Genomic DNA, 20,746 nt, shown 5'->3' with positions numbered 1-20,746 from the left:
TAAGATTCAAATGAACAATAAATTACCTGAAATGAATGTTTACTCAGTTTAAACTCTGTATCCGTCAAGTGACATGGGGAAGAAGCCATAGCTAGTGGTCGATTTCTTGTCACCCTAAATTTTTTAATTAGACAGAATATCAATTGTTTTATAGCCCCTATGGCCTTTGGTCTACATGTGTTATGTAAACTTATTTAACAAAAAAAATGTCTTTTCACTGTATCGTGGTTGTCATAAAAGTGTCAGTAAAGTCAGGGTTTTACCACTTCCCATTTACAACTACATGTATCAAAGTTTTCATTCGCAAGAATTTAGACTTACTGCAACTTTTACTCATAATCTGCTAAATGAAAACATAAGTCTTGATTCTTTGATGAATGAATCAAACGTATTCCATTCATAATTAAAATAACTTATGCATCAAGGCACTAATGCATTTCAATGCCAGTGTGGGAAAGCATGCATACTAAACTTTCCATAGTTTTAATGTGTTAATGCTAAAAAGATTTTAGTTTAAAATTTTGAGCAAAGGTAGCATTGCTGAAGTGATAATTGGCCTGAAATGCATAGAAATGTGTCATTTTATAAAAATTTGACTGCCCATGAGCAACAAAGTGTTGTTTTCCTCTGACCATGTTAATAAATGGAACCACAGTATTAGATCTAATTACATCATTACTTACGACTATCTTAACACTGAAGGTTTTTTGTGAAAAGGACACCAGCTTACCCCCAATATTTTTCAAGTTTTTCTTGTGAACAAAGTTATCTGCTCATGGTGATTTTTTACCTACCTCTGTGAAGATGCTCTGGATTTCTATTGGTCTTGTTTTGTTTTAAATGTGTGGCCAATTCATTCCCATTTTAAAAGTTATAGGCTTTTATTTTTTTTTTTATTTTTTCAATAGAAAATATTGCAGTTTCTTATAACAATAGTGTTTATGTTAAAACCACAGATCAACCTTTTCTCTGACAAATGGCCTGATGGAAAAAGGATGTATCTGTAGAAAGTTTTCCACATTTTTCAGTGTAAACGAACTACAAATGTAAAAGCTAATTGTTATTTTCTTTTTCAGGTGTTATTTTGTATATATTGTTAGTTGGTTATCCCCCTTTTTGGGATGAAGATCAACATAGATTATATGCTCAGATAAAAGCTGGGGCTTATGACGTAAGTATTGTGAATAACCTGTCTATCAAAGGTCTTTGACTGCCTTGGTGGTTTCATGGCTGTGTGGTTTGAGGGTGATAGTGAAACCTGTCTAAACCAAACCCTGAAGAATTTAAAAAGCTGTCAATCAAATCCTAAAGGATATGAAAACCTATCTAAACCAAACCCTGAAGAATCTGAAAACCTCTCTTAACCAAACCCTGAAGAATTTAAAAACCTGTCTAAACCGAACTCTGAAGAATTTAAAAACCTGTCAAACCAAACCCTGAAGAATTTAAAACAGGTCAACCAAACCTTGAAAAATTTAAAAATTGGTCAACCAAACATTGAAGAATCTGAAAACCTGTCTAAACCAGACAATTTTGATATCCCTTTACATCAATTGAAATGTATTTTGAACCTTGGTCAACCAAACACCTGTCTCAAACAAACATACATAAAGCCATAAAGTTAATTCCAATTGATTTGCTTCAGCTAAGCAAAGTTTGGGGGTGGACACATCTGTCTGTCCACAAGTCTTCCTAAACTGCTGAAAAAATTCTGATGAACTTTTATAGAGGGTTTGAAATTATATTACTCTCAGAAGACACCAAAGGGAGATAATTGAATTCAGAGCAGAATTATACTTTATTTTATTTCATCAGAAATTGAATTCTTTTGTTATTCTGAATTTTGGGTCCATTTTTGTAATATGCCTAATGAAAGTGCCAAACTTTAACTTTGATTTCTACAAAAATAAGTTTTTGGACTTCTTAGATATGCTGTACCTAACAATATATTTTGGTTTTCAATTTATACCGTAATAAGAAATTTAAAAGTGTCATGACCACATTTATTCCTTGTTGGAGGCCCATGCTGAGACAAAAATAATCCCAATCCAATTCAGTTGTATCAAGCTTAGTTTTTGTGTCTATACGTACCCCCTATGTTCAGGGTATCATAGTATTGAGCTGCATCCTATGGAGCACTGTTACTATTACAAAGAAGTCATGACTGGTTTATAGATGAATTACTATAAAATTTACTGTAATAATTGAATTTTCAGCATTGTTGTAGTTTTCAAAAGTAGGCATTGATTCTTTACCTGAATGGCAAATTGTTATAGTAAATGCAAGCAATATTTTTATTTCTTTTTTTTTTTTTATTTTCAGTGTACTACATAAAAGGTCAAAGTTTAAGTATCTAATGTGATTTTCATTTTAGTACCCTTCACCAGAATGGGACACCGTTACACCTGAAGCAAAGAATCTTATAAATAGTATGTTAACAGTCAACCCAGCAAAACGTATTACAGCACAAGAAGCTCTTCGCCATCCGTGGATCTGCGTAAGTCTGAATCTGGCTTACGTCTGTTTGCTTTCAGCTCCATCTGGTGGATGATTAGAGCCTGTCATTAGAACTTGAATTTTAGATTCATATTAATTTATGTTCAGCAGTAAAATTTGAGCAATTTCATATCTCAAGATAGACTTTAGTTCTGTTCAAGTCGTGGTATAATTTTTAATTTTTAAAAAATTTCAGTTGTGTGTCATAATGTTCTTGCAGCACCAAGTTTTGAAAAAAACACATAAATAGTTGAGAAGGATTTATATGATATTAATTAACTAATGACTTTTAACTGTGTTTCAGATTGTCATTGATATTTTATACTTAGCTTGGTGTGATGTCATCTTATTGTCCGGAAATTATGCAAAGTCTATTTATAGGTATTATGTAATCTCTGTTCAGTGATGATCAGGTCTTTTTCTCTTTATAAATGAAACATTGCGCAACCCATGCAAGAAGAACTCTTTTTAACTCCACAAACAAAATTTAGGTTGGGGGGATTGGGGGGGAGGGGGGTGCGGTGACAGGACTCATTCCATCTGTTTATCCATCTGTCACACTTTTTGATAGTGGAACTCCTTAACTGCTGAAGGGATGTATTCTGATTAATATTGAAAAGTCAGAATTATGTTATATCTAGAGTACATATATATGTTTTTTTCCAGTTTTTAACTTGAAAGCTTTGTCTTGACATGATTATTTAAATTCCATATAGATTCATATGCTATATAAAATCTTTTCTTGCCAAACTTTTTTTTTTTTTTTTTTTTTTTTTTTTTTTGCCAAGTCAGCTTTTCATCAGTGGTGTGATTGATTTTCATATTCAAGTATAAATTTGCCCTGATGAATTTTTAATGACTTGCACTGATGTAAGATCATCTTACAAGGGAGATGTTTAGTGATATTGAGATCAGGAGGGTGAAGGTCAAGTCTTCCATTACTAAAAATAGATTATTTTTTTTTACTGTTCTATGACATTACACTGATCTACATTTAACTGATCTATTGATTTTTAGTGGATTTAAAGACAAGGTCAGTGTCATTAGAATTATTTTGTTCTCTGCCACAGTACAACCAAGGGTCCTAGTATTGGTCAGTATAAAGGATCTTAAGCGTCTCTTGTGTTCATTCTGATTTTAATTGGTTAAAAACTCAATTTCACTAAAAAACAAAAAAATCGTAAGTGTAAAGTTGATTGTGAGTAATGACATCACAACCTAAATAACAATGTGATGTCATAATTTACGATCAATTTCACACTTAGGATTTTTTGTGTAATGGATGCCAGGGGTTTTGGTCCCACTTATAAATTTGTAGCCATACAAATAAGATACTCCCCATCATCTAGGATCACATTTTTCCTGTTGATATACTAGTTAGGTTGCTAGTGGGAGCAACCCTCGGTTGTCAACGTAAAAGACTGTGTTTATTACATAACCTATTCTAGCTGGAACACTTTTGTTTTTATTGATAAAGAAATGCATGTCTCTGTTTTACTTATGAGTTGATATCTGAGAATTGATTGGACAATGATTTAGCCAATGCTATTGTCTAAAAGTTTATTTTCTAGTAACACTCCCCTTTCATTCTGGAATCATCCATTTAGTTTTTATTAGCTCACCTGGCCAAAGACCATGTGAGCTACTGCCATCACTTGGTGTCTTGTCATTGAAGTTTTCTTTAACAGTTTTTCAAAACTCTTCTCCTCTGACACTTCTTGAAAAATTTGAACCAAACTTGGTATGAATGTTCTTATGATATCCTGCATAGAACTGATATTGGGATTATCGATTGATCTGTTGAAAAACATGGCCACCCTTACTAAAAATAGAACTTTGGGGTCCAACAGTAGTTCTTCGCATATATCTCCAAAACCATTAGGTTTAGCTAAATTCTGATTTGGGACGAATTATTAAAATTTTCGTTTTAATCTGTTAAGCCATGTTGGAGTTATTGCCCTTTTTCAAAGTTCTTTTGCTATTTTTATTGTTTTTTTCTTTTAAAAAATCTTCTCCTCTGACACTACCAGGCTAATTGGAACCAAATTTGGTATTAATGTTCCTTAGGTATTTTCCATAGGGCTGATGAAGGGATATTTTGATCCATGGAAAAACATGGCCCCTGTTTAACAAAGAGGTCAATCTTGAAGTTTTTCTCACATATCTTCCAAAACCATTAGGTTTAGTCAAGTTCTTTCATTTGCTGAAATGATCCTTATTACAAGGCCTACAAAAGTTTCTAGGGATCAAAGTTGTCAGATGACTCTTTGTAAGATTTATTGCCCTTGAAGGGTGAAAAATGAAGTTTTTTTTTTTACAGATTTCAGCCAATACCCTGAAAATTATGATGGAAAGAAAGGAACTTTCAATTGCTGAAATGATCCTTATGATAAGTTCTACCAAAGTCTTCTCAGTCATAATTGTTGGACAACTCCTTGTTAAATTTATTGCCCTTGAAAGGCAAAATTTAACCAGTTGAGCGATGCAAGCTCCTTGGAGCCTCATGTATGCTAGGCAGGCTGCATATTTGATAGTGGGAGCAAGCCCAGTTGTCAGAAAAAGAAAAAAAGGTGTATTATTTGTATACAAACTTAAATAGGTCTTACCATAATGTTTTTTAACTGAGAAATGCATTCCTCTGTTTCATTTACAAGTTTGAATCTAAGAAGGGATTAGACAGTAAATTAGCCAATACTGTTGATCATTAGTTAATTTCCCCTCAATACTTCCTAGTTGAAAAGTTTAATGTGGGAATTTTGTGTCCTATATACTGAATGATAAAACAGTAGCAATCATGAACTCTGAAGATAAACTACCCTATGTATGTAACTTTATACCAGATAAGGGCTTTAAACTAAGATTAAAAACAATATCCTTGCAAGTTTTAACAGTTCATAAAAAAATTTGAATTGAAATAGTGGGTTATTAAAAAGCTGTTATAACTGTGTGTGTTAAGTACATAGGTTGTACTTCATGATTCTTTCTTAAATTCTTAAAAGTTGGGGGAGGATATTAACTTGGTTACAAGAGAATTTCCATTGGGCAAGTATTTTATCATTTTATTTTTAACTGTCAGTCACTGTTTTGGTCAAAATGTTCATTTAACAGTAGTTAAAATTTATTAAATAATGACAAAATTCAAAAACTGTTTGCTGTGATATGGCACTGTTTCTGAAATGGCATTTAAATCAATCAATCAAAAAATTTGTTCACTTGAAAATTTGGTCCCAAAAGGTGTGTTGTGATGGAATTCAGGATTGCCTGAAATAGATATTATTATTTGTAACACGAAAGAGGGATCCCTTCAATTTGTATTATTGAAGTAATGAAGAAAATAGCCCTTTAAGTTAAGATTTATATCAAATGCTCAAATTATTTGTCCTTAAATTACCTCCCCTTATAAAAATATTTAATAAACAGGTCGTAAATAAATGAATATTTTACAGTAGAAGTATGCTGTACAAAAGAACAATACTGGTTACAAAAACAGTTTAAACAGGAGCAAAGTTCAGGCAGATTAAAATGAAGATTATTTACTTAAATAAAAAAATATAATTGATTCTTGATAAAAATTTGAATAGATGTTTTTGACAGTTATTGATAAAGATGGGGGTGATGGAATAAAGGGTGGTATTAATTAACTGATTTGGATAATGTGTGTGTAATTGGTAAGTTCAGTTTTAATTAATGTTACTATATAATAGTATAAAATTCACTAGTTACGTATATAATTGTTTAAAAAAGAATCATAGGACAACTTTCAGTGTAGAGTGCTCGGTTTTTGGAAAGCACCGGAAACTTTCAGAGTCATTTTGTTTTCTGATTCTCATTTGAAGTACTTTTTCAGGGATGATTTTTTTTTCACTTTATAGCAGAATTCTGCTATCCTATTTCGAATCCTGATTTTACAGTTATGATTCTTTTTTCTACTGTATATTTACTTCCAATTTTGCAAATTTCCGCTTTTGAAATTTTTTGATCATGTTAAAACCCAATTATAACCCAAGCTTGGAATAGTTTCATAGTGGATATGATGTCAGAAAAAAGTACACCTTTTTTGTATTGAGCAGTAATTATTTATTTTGATAGTAGAAATAGAAATCTGTACAGATAAAATTATCAAAATGAAAAACATGTACATGGAGGTCTTATTCGTGCTCTTCATAAAGAGATAAGCATACAAATGGGGTTCAAAAAGTATTTGTCTGAAGGTCTGGATTTATCTTTTCTTTGATGTGAATTTTAAGGGGTGTCTTCTTGTTATTCCAACATTTTAAAACATCATATTTTGGCTAATCCAACATTGAAAGAGCAATAGATATATTTAAGATATGAGGTGTTGTAATGCTATTTAATACTTAATTAGATTTACAGGTAAAATTTGAAAAATATAAAAAATTTATGTTGGTATTAAAAAATGATTTCTGACTACTAGAATATTGAAGATGTTAAACAGTATATGATAGTAATTTTACATTATTTTTTTTTAAGTAAATGAAGTAATTCTAGTTGTACAAGTGCCAAAATTAAGCTTATTTTTCCTTGGGGTGCCATTAAATTTGAACCGACAAGTTATAAGTTATAAGAACCCCTTAGAAGTTTCTTCTGACTAATTTTAAGTCTGAATTTTTATTATCAATCACATTGCTTTTCTTTCTTTGAAAAGAAGCTATTTGATTTTGGAAGAAAACGACCCATTGATATGTCTTAGTTAAGTTCGCTACCAAAAATAAATTTAAGAAAATAAATTTATTTTGTATTGAGCACATGTAAGTCAATGGCTTGTATGTGTATAAATAGCCCTGACTGTCAATGAAATTTGAATAAAAAACTCATTAAAGTATATTGATAAATTTGATACCTGTAAATAACTGTAAATGGTATTTAAATGTAACATTGTGTACCCCAGTTTTAAGTACAGCTTCATCTTAAGAATCATGCAGAGGGTACAAAGTCCATATATTGCGTAGTTCAGTAAATGAAATGTATCTAGTACAAGAAATGTATGTCTCATAAGTAATATTGGAAAGTATAGAAGTAAGGAAGGAGGCTGTGAAAGAGAAGAAAAAATGGGCTTTTAATATAGGGTCTGTACATAGAAAACAGGTAGATTTTGTTCATTTTACTGTTTTGACTTTTTTCATTAGTTTCACAATTTTTTCATTCACCTTTTTTTTTTGGTGGGAAGTTCTATAGTAAATGTGACTTTTTGAAAGTTTTTTACCTTGTTTAAAAAGTGAACACTTTTTTATTTACCATCCTGTTCATTATTTTGCCTGATTCTTAGTTAAACCTGTACTTAAATAGCTGTTCCTGCATGAATTGATCATGATGATAACCATATCAAATTTTCCAATCGGCTGGAAACTTCTTTTGTTCCCAAAGTCGTCAGATTAAGGTTCCTCTTTTAATCTCTTAGATGAGAAAGGTATTTTTTTGGATCGAACCAATTGTGCATGCTTATGTTGAGTTACCCACAAGCGATAAGTCATTGTGATAAGTGGGTATCGGAAGAAATTTGTGGAGACAGTGGACCTACCACTCAATACTATAGGTATTTGGATATTTTAAATTTGTAGATTATGAGATTGATCTGCAATAAATATGTATATGTTATGCAATCTATTTTCTGCACTTGTACAGTCAAACCTGTCGTTTGTGACCTTCTTATGGAGCAAAATCATGGTCACTTAAGACAGATGGTCATTATGTACAAGTTAACTTTACATTTAATGATGTACATAGGGATATTTTGTCACAGTCTTTTTAAGGCAGATTATTGATGACTGCTGATTTGTGTTAATACAGGTTTGACTGTGTCTCAAGTCTTAAAAGATTGCAGTTCTAGGGCAAGGTTATTTTTTTTTTTATTTTTATAACAACCCAGCCAGGAGTATGATTGTGTAGGGCTGAAAGTGAAGGTTGGGGTATGTATTACATCCTGGACAGAGTTTCCATTGTAGCCTAAAATAGACTTAGTATGTTTGAATGATTTATTCAGAATATTTGTGTATTAAATCTACAGTCATGCCTCTGTGTTGTAAATGGGTTAATGTTCTTGCATTTTTATGCCATTTTGTAGCAGAGAGAAAGAGTGGCGTCCGTGGTACACAGACAGGAAACAGTTGATTGTCTTAAGAAATTCAATGCTCGAAGAAAACTTAAGGTAACTATATGACCATATTTTTCAATTTTTGTAAACTGATAATTTCGCAGATGTTGTCAGAGAACAGGTAAGTGAATGATATTAAGAATCTAACACCTGCGCCAGTGTGAGATAGGGAAATGTCAGTCACCTCACGGTAAGATTTAAGAACAAAATTATTCTCAAATGAAGCTCCAGTGTGAGAACTATTATATCTTACCCAAGGGTGCATGTGTCTGGGATTTCTAAATCCTGGTGTTAAATGCCTATTCTCACTTGACGATTAATTTCTGGTTAAATGTTCTGTATTGAAATGACCTACATTTTACAACCGATCCAGATGCATAAATGTAGCCAGTGATACATTGCGACCAGATGTAAAATCTTGCACCGCCAAAAAAAAAGGATTTTCTTGTCTCTTTGCGAGAAAATAGTTTCCCCTTTTGAAAAAATATTGTGTTTTGTTCTATTTGTCTGTCTGTTTGTAAGCCACAGCACACTTATTATCTCCTATATTGTTTACTTAAATACCACACATTTTGGAAATCTGCTTGCTTTTTTCTTATGCCAACAAAATGAAGCTTAGGAGTGTTTTGAAATCATTGTCTTCCATCCATCCATTCTGGTGTCTATAAAAGGTAAACCATTCCTAAACAATTGTATGGGGTTTGATGAAATTTTATAGAAAGTTCACACATCATGTATAGATGTGCATGAAGGAAGATAAATATTGTTTGGTGTTTGCAAAGGGAGATAACTGAACTTAAGTGTTTTTACACGTACTGTAAACCATGAAATTTTCACAGTAAGTCATGTAACAAAAACAATTAAACTGTCATGAATATTTTCTTTAAAGATCATTCTAATGCAATTTGGGGAAGGATCACAAATTTAAAGTTGCATGAAAGTAGATTGATTGTAGAAATCGCAAAAAAAAAGACGGCACAAAAATTTCCCTGGCTCACAGTATATCAATCTTGTAGAGGCAACTCCTCCTAAGCTGCTCAGTGTTTTTGCTGAAATCTTGCAGAATTAAGCATTTTATGTAGATGTGCATGAATGGAGATTTTTTGCTGTCAGGTGACTGCAAGGGGAGATTATCCCACTAAGGTGTTTATTTAGATTGCATAAATATATGGTGTAAGGGGACACCAGGCAACATAAATTTTTTCTGTCAGTTTAAACCTTTTCAATGTATATGGTACGAAGGATCTTGTGACTATAGAAACCCATTTCTTATCTTTTTTTTGTCTGGACTTCTAATCATCTTCAACTGAGTCATTGCACATTGTTTCTGTCTTATATGAAAAAGGTAAGAACCATTGAACAATATTGAAATAATCCATACATTTGTCCATGTAACCTAAGTTCTGTTTCTTAAAATTTCAGTTCACATGTTAGGTGTTGAATACAAAGTATAAAATAAAATGTAATGTTTTCTTATTGTTGTACTTATAAATAAAAGCTGTGCTTATAATAATCCAAGTGTGCTGAAAATGGTACACCTTATTTTTACACACATAGCACTAGTTTTCCGCCTTGCTATACTTTCATTCTGTGTGAAAAACCACAGTTACTAGCCCATATCTGATTTTAAAAAAATGGCATCATTTTCAATAGCAGAATTACTTTTGACCAGGAAAAGGCTGTTGGTTTGAAGTCACTTATTTGTATAAGAGAGTTCTATTATCAAAATAAAAAAGTTTGGTTTCTAACTACACTACATGTACTTAAAAAAAAATATTTGCTTAATGTTTTGTAGGGAGCTATTTTGACCACAATGTTGGCCACCAGGAATTTTTCAAGTGAGTATTTGTTATAACATAAAACTGTGTGTTGACATTGTCAAAGCAATGTATCCTCCAATGCACTCCTTCTTTACCATAACACCATGTTTAATTAGCTCTCATGGTGCTAATGGTGTGAAAAAAATGCCCAATGCATATTCATTAAAAGCTGGCTGAAGATTGTAATGAATATGATCTATATTTGGTGACTGTAATGAGTATGATCCCATTTTGGTATTATTTTGCTACTGCTTTATGTGTTACGTCATTCCAAGGTAAAATTACCTTCGGGTACTTTGACATTTTTGTTAGTGTACACCATGAGGGCTATTTTGTGTGAAACCATACACTTCCATTTGGTCTTTGTTGTAAATTACAACTTTTATCAAAGTTTGAGTTTACAAGAAATATTTATTACATAATAAGATTTGCCCTCATTGTTCTAGCTGTTAAAAAAAAAACAAAAAAAAACATGTTTTAAAAGATATGGTGCACTTAATTTTAGAAAAATAATTCCCAATAGTCCTTTTTCATATTTATGGAATGCAAGCCATTTTAGCAAGTTTTTCAAAGGGACGTAACCCACCAGACAACCTGGTTGGCTGTCTCATTGGGGGAACGGGAAAACAGTAAACATTTTTCTTGGTAATTTAAACTATTTTCACTTTGATAATTACCTTAATGGTTTGTTTTAAGGTTATTTGAAAGTATCCAAGTACTTACCGCAGCACTTATAAATTGAATAGTTGAATTTAAAGTCTACTACTGTCTATTGCTCCAGTTTGACAGTAAACCAGTCTGTCAGATGACAAATTTGTAGATTACTCCCCTTTGCCAAAAATCTTAAAAAACGAAGCCAAAGTCAGGAATATGAAAAAGGACTATTGGTCTACAGTTTCTGGTTTCCTGGGTACATCCCAGGGAACTTTGTCAGGGACATCAAAGGGGACTGATGAATTTACCAAATCAAAAATAATAGAATTATGGGTAGATTGATTGATGGCATATTTTCTTGTATGAACAATCAATTTTTATAGATTTAGTTTGACTCTTTATTTTATTTAAAAGCTGTCAATTGGTATCACCTTTCATAATTTGCCGAAACCTTAAACCATAATCGCTATGATATTGAAATATCACAAAAATGTTTTTGCTGTGAATATCATAAATGAAGTTAACCATAATCTTTTTTTGTAATATACCCCCCCCCCACCTTGTGATCCTCCTGAAAAAAGGGTTATTGTGGTACTGGTAAGTAGTCTATATTTGGACTTTTTAAAACTGATCCAGTGATCAATTTCACAAAATGTTATGTGTAAATTAGTTGTAAGTTAGGGTACCATTATAGAAGATAGCATTGTGATGTCTTAACTTACGATCAATGTTTCACTTACGACTTATTGTGAAATTGACACCTGAGGATTAAATTTAGTTAAACAATAAGTTATACGTGCTAGTTTATGCTAGGAAATGCCAGATATTTAAGCAAAGCTTTTTTACTGTATTAAAACTATGGAGATACTTAAAAATGTGAGGGAGTAATTTCTGTGGTATGTCAAGATTTTAAATAAGTAAATTGGTGTAAAAGCCTTCAAGTTTTTATTGGATATTTTACATTATTTTAAATTTATGGTTTGACTTAACCACCAAGTCACAGAAATTGGTTCCCCACCAATAAAAGTTCTTCACAGTACCTTATATGATGTGTGTCTAAAGAAGCAGCAGCATCTCAGTTACATTATATTTTTATTCAAAATCTACTTTTCATTGGTGAAGGTCAAAGGTCAAACTTATTTTTGTTTTTGTGTTTTTTTTGTTTTTTTTTTTAAGATTGGTAGGATTTCCAAACCTTCAATTTTATTATTGGTATGAAGTCTTTGTTTTTACTTTTTCTGCTTTTGCATCTAAAAAGGGAATTTTGTAATTTATATGTATAACATTTTTGAATACAACCCTGGTTTATTTTTTTAACTTTCAGTGTGTAAATAATACTACCATAAATTGTTCTCTAGATGTGCATTTTTTACGCACCAAGTTTTGAAGTAAGAAAATGTAACAGAGATGCTTCTTGGTATATGAAAGCTGATTTTCAGTTGAAAGCTGGAGGTTGAAGTGTTTTTATAGGAATGTTTTTGTACTCTTCATATACCTAAATGTAAACTTTCTATCTTGCTTTATGTACAGTGTGCATGTTAATTTTGTGTTCTACTCTTCTTTTATTTTTGCCTGCTTTTGTCAGTGAGTAAAGGTAAGTGGTCACACATTTGGGAAAGGAAAATTGACAATTGGAAAATATAGGTCTTTCATTTCTTTATTTGGATATTTTGTAACATAGAATGAATTGGGATGGCTTTTTCTCTCCTGCTCAATTTTCATAACATTATTGAAAACCTTTCCAGCCATTGCAAAGATATAAGTATTTGTTAGGCCAAGTTTTACATTTTATTAGAGTCCAGTAGATTTTAAAACATCTGTTTTAATAGTTTACATTTTGACTGCTTAGTAGTGTAGACTAGAAATCTAATTTTTTTTTCTTTAAATTTTGCTTTCATCATAATCTTACTAGTAAAAGGTAGCTACACTGCATTCGAATTGTTTATTTGTCCAAAAACAATGTCATCTTTTATCAGCTTTTTCTGAGCAAATAAAAGGTGACTTATTAATTTTCTTACATTTTCAATCCATATGGACTTCAGGTTTCATTCAAAGAATATAGTTGATATGAATCATTACCAATTACATGTAGCACCATTGTGAGCAACCTTCTGTTTTGGTAGTGTAGGTTTGACACTAGAAATACTTTGTAGCCACTTCCGTCTTTTCTTCAGTTTTTCACATGTACTATATCCATTGTAACACACCTTTGATTAATTAAGTTCATTTTTCAAAGGCTAATGATAGATATCATTAAACACTGTTCAAGTGTAATTTGAGGTGATTAGTTGGTTTACAACTGAAAATTGAATTATGGTTGTTAACTTTTAAATTTTCTGGACAGATTTTTTAAAACTGGTCATAAATAGCCAATATTTCAGATTACACATTATAACATTTTATTTCTACTGGTGTAAGAAGATAAATGCTGGCTTTGGACACAGTAACGATAAGGAGATAATAGGTGTGTTTATCTTTCACCTTCTTTTTTTGAGGGGGGGAGGGGGCAAAAATGTTATAAAAACATTCAACATGAAGTCACACTTTCAAGGATATTTTTTTCCTACTGTGTTCAAACTGTTCAAAAGCAAATTAGTTATGTTGAATTGAGCAGGGCTTTGTCAACTTGAAATTGGTTCTTAAAAGTCTGGGACACAAGTGTATATTTTGCTTTCTGCAACATATCTACTGTGAAGCCTGCAGCATCAAGCATGTCGTTTGTAGGTCAACCTTCTATTGTGTAAGTCCAAGTAAAAATCAGGCAGGGTTTACATTCTATTCTTTTATGCTAAAATTTGGTATTAGTTATTGTAAGTGCAGGGTGTGTGTATGTATTGAGAAGGACTCGTTGTTTTTGTTCTGTCCAAATAAAGTTATTCATTATTTTCCTTCGTCAATAGAGCTGTAGAGCAAGTATGCTTAAAATAATTGAATTTAAAGTCTTGATCAAGAGAATTTAAGCACACATGAATGACAAATTGAAAAATTTGTAATAAGTTTATAAATGTTTTTAGTATTCTAATTTAAGATTTACCTAGACATTGAAATTCATCACGTAACATTTAAATTACTCATAAGATATTTATATTCCTATAAAGGTATTCTTGTTCCATTGAGAATTCTAATTAAGGCTTATTACTACCAATCTGACGTATGAAATCTCAAAATACAGAAGAAGTAGGAGTTAATTCCCTTTGTGATACTGAAGATAGAATCCCTGCCTGATTATTAAGTGGTCAATGACATTTTCCTGTAAGGTATATACTTCTACGTCTCTTTATATAGTAAGCATGTTATATCATTTTTTTCTCATTTGATCACAATTTTCTTCTGTATAGACGTCATTCTTTGTTCTATTTATGTGCATGGTGCTTTCAGTTTTACTGATGGCTTTCAAAGAGTATTGTATATAGTAAAAAATAAAATTCATCTCAAGCCTCTGTAATCATCTTTTGTTGTTCATTGGAGAATTAAATCATAAAAATTAAACAAAAAATAAAAAGAGATATTGATTTTCATTTATTAGATTCATAATCCTTATAAAAAAAAATAAAATTGAACAAAGGGAAGATAACTGAGAAATTAAAAGTATTTCTGTAACCTTAGGTAATCTCACTTCCGGGTCAGGAAGTAATTCACCAAAGAGTAGTCCAGGTAGGTCACATATGCTTCTGGTTTGTGCTGCTAAATTGGTCAGAATTTTTCCAAAACACATTAATCAAAATTGCCAGCATTAATTGCCTACCTTCCTATTGCTGTGCTGAAATTTGGCTAGTCACATGCACTCCCTTTGAAAAGGCCTTCATCACTCACTTTAATTATGCAGTGTGTTAACTATTACATACTGTATTCACTGTTTCTTTTTACAGCGAGTTACATAGTTAACTTCATGGAATATAGTTGGCCTTCACTTAACTGAATTATCATCACCTGATGAATTCTTTTAGGTAGTTAACTGGACAATTGGCAAGGTGATTTAAACTTTCGGTCATTTCATAGGTGTTTAAACCTTGTGTTGAGTAGATAATTAGAAATCTCCTTGTCAGTTGTCCTGGTTATGATGTAAGGAAATTAATCAGGTATGTGTCATTCTGTCAAGGGAAGTCCTTAACTATTTTTCTTGCTGTAAAAATATAAGACTTATCAAATATTGTTACTTAAGAAATTAAAGTTCTTGTTTTTATTATCTTCCATTATTCAATATAGATAGTTACAGATTCCTGAGAAAACAAATTTTAGTTAGTAGGATGCTTTTTATTTTAACATGAGTCAATTACCAGTCAGTTTATGATTTATGATAGTAAATATTTGGAGTAAATTCCCCATTTTCTTACTCCTAAGAATAATGCTAGCTATTATTGCTCTTCCTTACCCATAGAAATGCTAGATAAATTCAGAGTGTTGTCAGAATGGCACTTAAGCATGGCTGATAGTAGATATTCGCTGATACCTTGATTTATTAGGAAAGCAAATTAAAATTTCTTTCGGTATTGGAAGCAATGAATGTCAGTGATAATGGCTGATTTTTAAGGCTTGGCATTGTGTTTTACTCTTGAAATAGTCATGTAAATTTGTAGACATACTTAGTTTTATTGAGGGTCTATAGGTGTTTCAACTATGTTTGAAGACTTCAATCAATATGTATACATGTACTAGCATAGATATTTGTAAATAATGTACTTCATAACAAAAATGTTAAATCCTCTCCAAAGTTGAGGGTAAGAAGCAAGTTGTTGAAAAATATAAAGACTTCTTGAAAGAAGTTTTTACAAAGATGGTATTCAGTAAGCAAAATATGAGTCCATGTAATGTTCGATATTTTATGCAGAATTTTGTTTCTGAGAGATAAGTGTTGGGATTGAATTCTGCTATTTAATTATAGTTTGCTGAATGGATTTTATTTTGCACATGTGGAAGATGTACTGTCGAGGTAGAGATAAATATTTTTTATCAGTAGGTAAAAGGTCAAGGGCAGTGATTCAGGGTTATTTCTAAAAATGGATTCTTGCAAGTTAAGCCACCTTGAGTACTCTTATGTCTTCATATTTGTCAATAGCAGTTCTAGGTATGGAAGGAGAGTATATTGTGATTGTTTCAATATTTCATGGTAGACCATAGAAAATGGTCACATATGCATGGTTTTTGTTTCAGGATATCAAGTTCTAGTCACTTTTCAATGCTAGTTTTGAGAGATGTTGTATAAGTAAGACCAAGGAATGATTAACCATTTGATTTTCTTTCACCACAAACATTCTTTTGTGAAATTCTGAAATTGAGGAAGTCATTAATCAGTACAGGAAACCTGTCTTAACTAAATCCGCTTTTATACTGAAAGTTTGTTTGATTTAGGAAGTTGTTTAGTTTCAAGAGGTTCAAAATGCATTCAAATTAATAGATGGTTGGTTCAGAAAGGTTTTTGTTATTCAGGTGTTGGTATAGGCAGGTTTCACTGTATTTCTTAATATACTGAACATTTGTTCCAACCAAATTAGCAGCAGAGCCAGAAGTTGGGTGTTTAGGGGTAAAACTTAAAGAGTTAGACCTAGAGTAAGGGACACAACTCTTAAAAATCATTGGAATGTTTGTATTCAGCAATTTACATCAATCTCATGTAAGCAATAAAGAAACATGGATTGATTTCATTCTGATTCAAATGAAAGCTTGATAGGCTTTTGTAAATTGAATATGATACAAACATTTCAGTGATTTAAGTAGTTGTGTCCCTTACCCTAGGTCTACCTCCTTGATGTCTTTTATTCAGTATACTTTGCCATTAGTACGCATGATGGCTGAAATTTATCCTTTTTTTCCTTGTCAACTTAGTTTGTACATTCCCACTGGGATGTTAATGACTTGGTACTGCCGTAAGTATTGTTTAAAGTCTAAAACATAATGACATTTTACTTCCCTTTCTAAAATTGAAGTAATGTTTGTCTGAAATTGGACTAGAGGGGCAGGACTGATAGGTTGCCCAGATTTCTTCTTTTCTTGCTAATTAGGCTACAGAAAAGATTCTTAATGAGGGCAAGAATAATGAAAATTTGATTGCTTTTCCATTTTAATGAAGTATCATTCTGTGTAAGAATCAGGCTATGGGTGGCACATCATTATTCCCAGTTTGGTCTTTTTTGCCTTAATATCAACACCTTAGAAAGGCAAATCTTAAAAACAAGTTGGTGGTTATTTCTGGAGACTATGAGGTAAAAATTCTAAAATAATGCAGTGAAATCTCATTCTTCATGTACCACACCTTATTCATATTTTGCCTGATTCTTAGACTGAGAATTACTTAAGACCTAGTCATTACTATGAAAGCAATACAAAAACATCAAGCTTATGGCTGTTTTGACCCCAATGAAACACATCTTTTTTTATGCATAACAATACTTCGGTTATGTTTTTTTCTCAGTGACCTACATTTTGTTTTTTGCATGGATATGCCTCAGATATTGTACCATGTTATTATGAGAAGATTTGGATAAAACATGTAGACAGTAGATATTTTCAAACATGATTATTAATTACATCAGTCTCATTGGGTAGATGGAAATTCCAATTTTTCCTTAAGTTATTTTTTCCTCAATTTTGTTTATAGATATATGTGTCAAAAATTTACAGTGAGTAAAATAGGTAATTTCAGGGAATGGAGATTGTCTTCCAATGATTGAAAGATAATCACCTGATGAAATGTGTCTCAGGTAGTTAAAAGAATCTTATCATTGTTCAATATTCTTGGATTTCTTGTCATCGAGACAAGTGATAAAATGATGAGAGGAAGTTATTTATTATGTTTTTCTCTGGGAAGAAGAATACCTGAAAATCTGAACATAGGAAAGCAGACATTGATGGTTAGAAAGTTTATTTTAGTTAAGAGCTTCCTACTGATTAGCAAAAGTTTCAGAAAATCACTCGCTCTTATTTTAAGTAAAAAGTTGGATTCTGGTGAGGATTTTATTCAATGAAAAAAGACCCAGAATCAGTTCAAGTATGAGGACTTGGAGTGAATGTTGTAATTTTCCCCATTCCATATTTGCCCCGATTTTGTCAAGTTGGCCTATCAACAGGTGTAATTTTTCATGTCTAATAAAAATGATTAGCATGTCAAAGTGTAGGAAATTTATTTGGCTTGCATAATTTTTTTTGTGCTAATTTGTATAGCAAAGATTTGTATGTTTACAGTATTCAAAAGATTCATTCTTGCTTTGAGGTTTGTCTGCTTAAATACAAATTTTCGGACTGAAATGTGACTAAATGTTTTGAATGTTTGTCTAATTCACAGTGAATCATTTGGCTCTTTTAAACATAAAAAAAGGAGGAAATTGGTGTATCAATTATAAAGCCACTTGATATTTCTTAAATTACTAACTGCACTATTCACTCTTCTTTGAAGGCATAAAGTTGTGTTTATTTTCACGGTAACTTAGGTGTTGTGCCTTCATTACACATGTTAATATTGAATATGAAAAGTATCTTAATTGAAAAATAATCAGTTTTTAAAAATGTGGTTATGACACCATTATATCTTATAATTCCACTAATTAGGTGAGAATCTAATTGGATCAAATTGATGTTTGTTCTTGTTATTGTGTTTTTATTAATCGTTCAATTTTCTAGGTTATAGCTTTAAAGTTTTTTTCTCTCCAATTTTCAGTTTCAACTTTACTGTTAATGAGGCCATTTTAAGAATTCATGAAATCAAAAATAGCTGCTTAAATTATCCAGGGGATTATATTCTGTAGATTGTATTATGATATGAGCATTTTTTAATAAGTACATTGATATTGGCTCTGCAATTTTATTGTACTTACGTGAACAGTAAATTAAACCAATAACAAGCAGTTTTAGCTAATAGATCTGATAGCTATGCCTTGTTGTACTATAAATCTTGGTATACTGAATCATCCTTTCATTTTTCATTATTGCAGTCGAACAATTGAACACAAGGTAGAAGTTAAGAGTGTATATATTTATGTCATAAATATGTCAACTTTTTTTACTTTGTGGTTCTCAGAATGAATGAGTATTTTAACACTGTGGTTTAATGATTCTAATTTTTTTGGTTATTCTTTCATTTTTTTCAGGTCGCAGTCTGATGGTAAAAAAAAATGATGGGATTAAAGAGGTACAGTCGACAGACAGTACAACTACCATTGATGATGAAGATACTAAAGGTTTGTACCGAAGTTCATCTGTACTTTTGTATGAGGTTATATGTACTTTTAGGGTCAAGAATTTTCATTTGTCTGTCTGTAACTGTGATTTTTCATTGTACTGAATTTACTTAATGCCATTTCATTCCTAAATTCATGAAGTTAATTGTATACCAATTTATTGTGTAGCAATACTTGGTATAGAAACTTTGTATAGAGTAACTGCAGTATTGAAGTCCAGACAGTAAGTTTCAGTGATGTCATTGTTATGTCATCGGCTCAGACATTATCCTATTTTTCAGTAACTCAAATTATCTCTTATTGTAACCATAGGGGAGTGTCACTCATAATAACAATAAAAACTGTAAAAAAAAAAATTGATTAACAGTGAAACCTGTGTAATCTGAACATCTTGAGGACTGACAAGTGGGGTTGGTTTATACAGGTTTTTACATCAGTCTCATATAAGTAACTTGGACTGATTTCATTCTGTTTCAAATGAAAATTAAAAAGGCTTTCAGTGAAATTGAATTTGATACAAACGTATCACTGATTTCGAGAGTTATGTCCCTTACCTTAGGTCCACTTCCTTAAGATAAAGGCAGGACTTTATATGATGTCTAGTTAAGACTGGTTTCCAGTTTATTTAGAGTTCAGTTTAGACAGGTGTCCAGTTTATTCAGGGTTCAGTTTTTACTGTAAGGGAAGGGGGAGCACTGAAAGAGTGCTTAAAGAGAGGTTTGTTACGGATTGTACCATTGGATGAATGTATTGCTGTATATATATAGCTTTAGTTGTTGACTATTACATATACTACATATGTGTGTTCCTAACCAAACTTTTCTAGGAAAGCCAGAAATTGATAGTGAGTACATTTTGACCCTCCAAAGTAGTTCTGGTTCTTGTTATAGAAACATTTGAGTGCAATTTTTTACTTTTTTTTTTTTTTTTTTTTTTTTTTTTTTTAATTTTAGACTTGTCGATAATGATGGAAGATTTTATACATAGCCTCAAATGAAGGCAATCTATAGGTAAATCTCCCACCATAGACAGTGTCATACCAAATATTTTATAATGTTGTATATTGTTTTAATTTCAATTTCTAATGATCAATGGTATTTAGTGTTGTCACATAGTCATTAACCAAGTATTAAAAAATGCTGTTTAGATTAACTACCATGATAAAAAAAAATGCACCTTATTCATTTTTAAAGTTACGGAAAGAAGAAGACCTGGGTATAACTGCAGGGAGCTTTTGGGTTGAATTTATATACCCCCCCTTTTTTATTGAAAAGTAATGTAAATCTGGCCATAACGAATAATTCAGAATTTATATATTTATATGTCTACTTGAGTTACGTTTGAGTTTTTTTTTTTTTTTTTTTTTTTTTTTTTATAGTGGGGGTGGGGGGGTGGGGAGGTTTGGTATGACACTATATTTGACATGTCATAACGTTAGAACTGAATTGTTTTTAAATATTATTTCATCATTAATAAACACTATTTACAAACTA

The 20,746-nt window shown here is 31.5% G+C and overlaps 1 protein-coding gene across 21 annotated transcripts in view; it reads left to right on the top strand.

Annotated features, from left to right (window-relative positions):
- The window catches only part of LOC148620154 (calcium/calmodulin-dependent protein kinase type II delta chain-like), a 90,100-nt gene that overhangs the window by 52,326 nt on the left and 17,028 nt on the right, over positions 1 to 20,746 (top strand). For 7 of the 21 annotated variants that reach the window (XM_088580771.1, XM_088580762.1, XM_088580763.1 and 4 more), the window contains exons 9-15: positions 1,077 to 1,171; positions 2,375 to 2,497; positions 8,579 to 8,662; positions 10,404 to 10,446; positions 14,689 to 14,736; positions 19,164 to 19,253; positions 20,080 to 20,097. In XM_088580771.1, the coding sequence (XP_088436897.1) occupies positions 1,077 to 1,171; positions 2,375 to 2,497; positions 8,579 to 8,662; positions 10,404 to 10,446; positions 14,689 to 14,736; positions 19,164 to 19,253; positions 20,080 to 20,097 (501 nt within the window). The remainder of the gene's footprint in view (positions 1 to 1,076; positions 1,172 to 2,374; positions 2,498 to 8,578; positions 8,663 to 10,403; positions 10,447 to 14,688; positions 14,737 to 19,163; positions 19,254 to 20,079; positions 20,098 to 20,746) is intronic. The other 14 variants (XM_088580774.1, XM_088580768.1, XM_088580760.1 and 11 more) reach the window with 4 other exon arrangements.

This window comes from Perna viridis, chromosome 4, assembly GCF_037379345.1.
Source record: "Perna viridis isolate PV_CMFRI_1.1 ecotype Kerala chromosome 4, ASM3737934v1, whole genome shotgun sequence".
Taxonomy (NCBI): Eukaryota; Metazoa; Mollusca; class Bivalvia; order Mytilida; family Mytilidae; genus Perna; species Perna viridis.
This window is presented reverse-complemented; position numbering and strand designations above follow the sequence as displayed.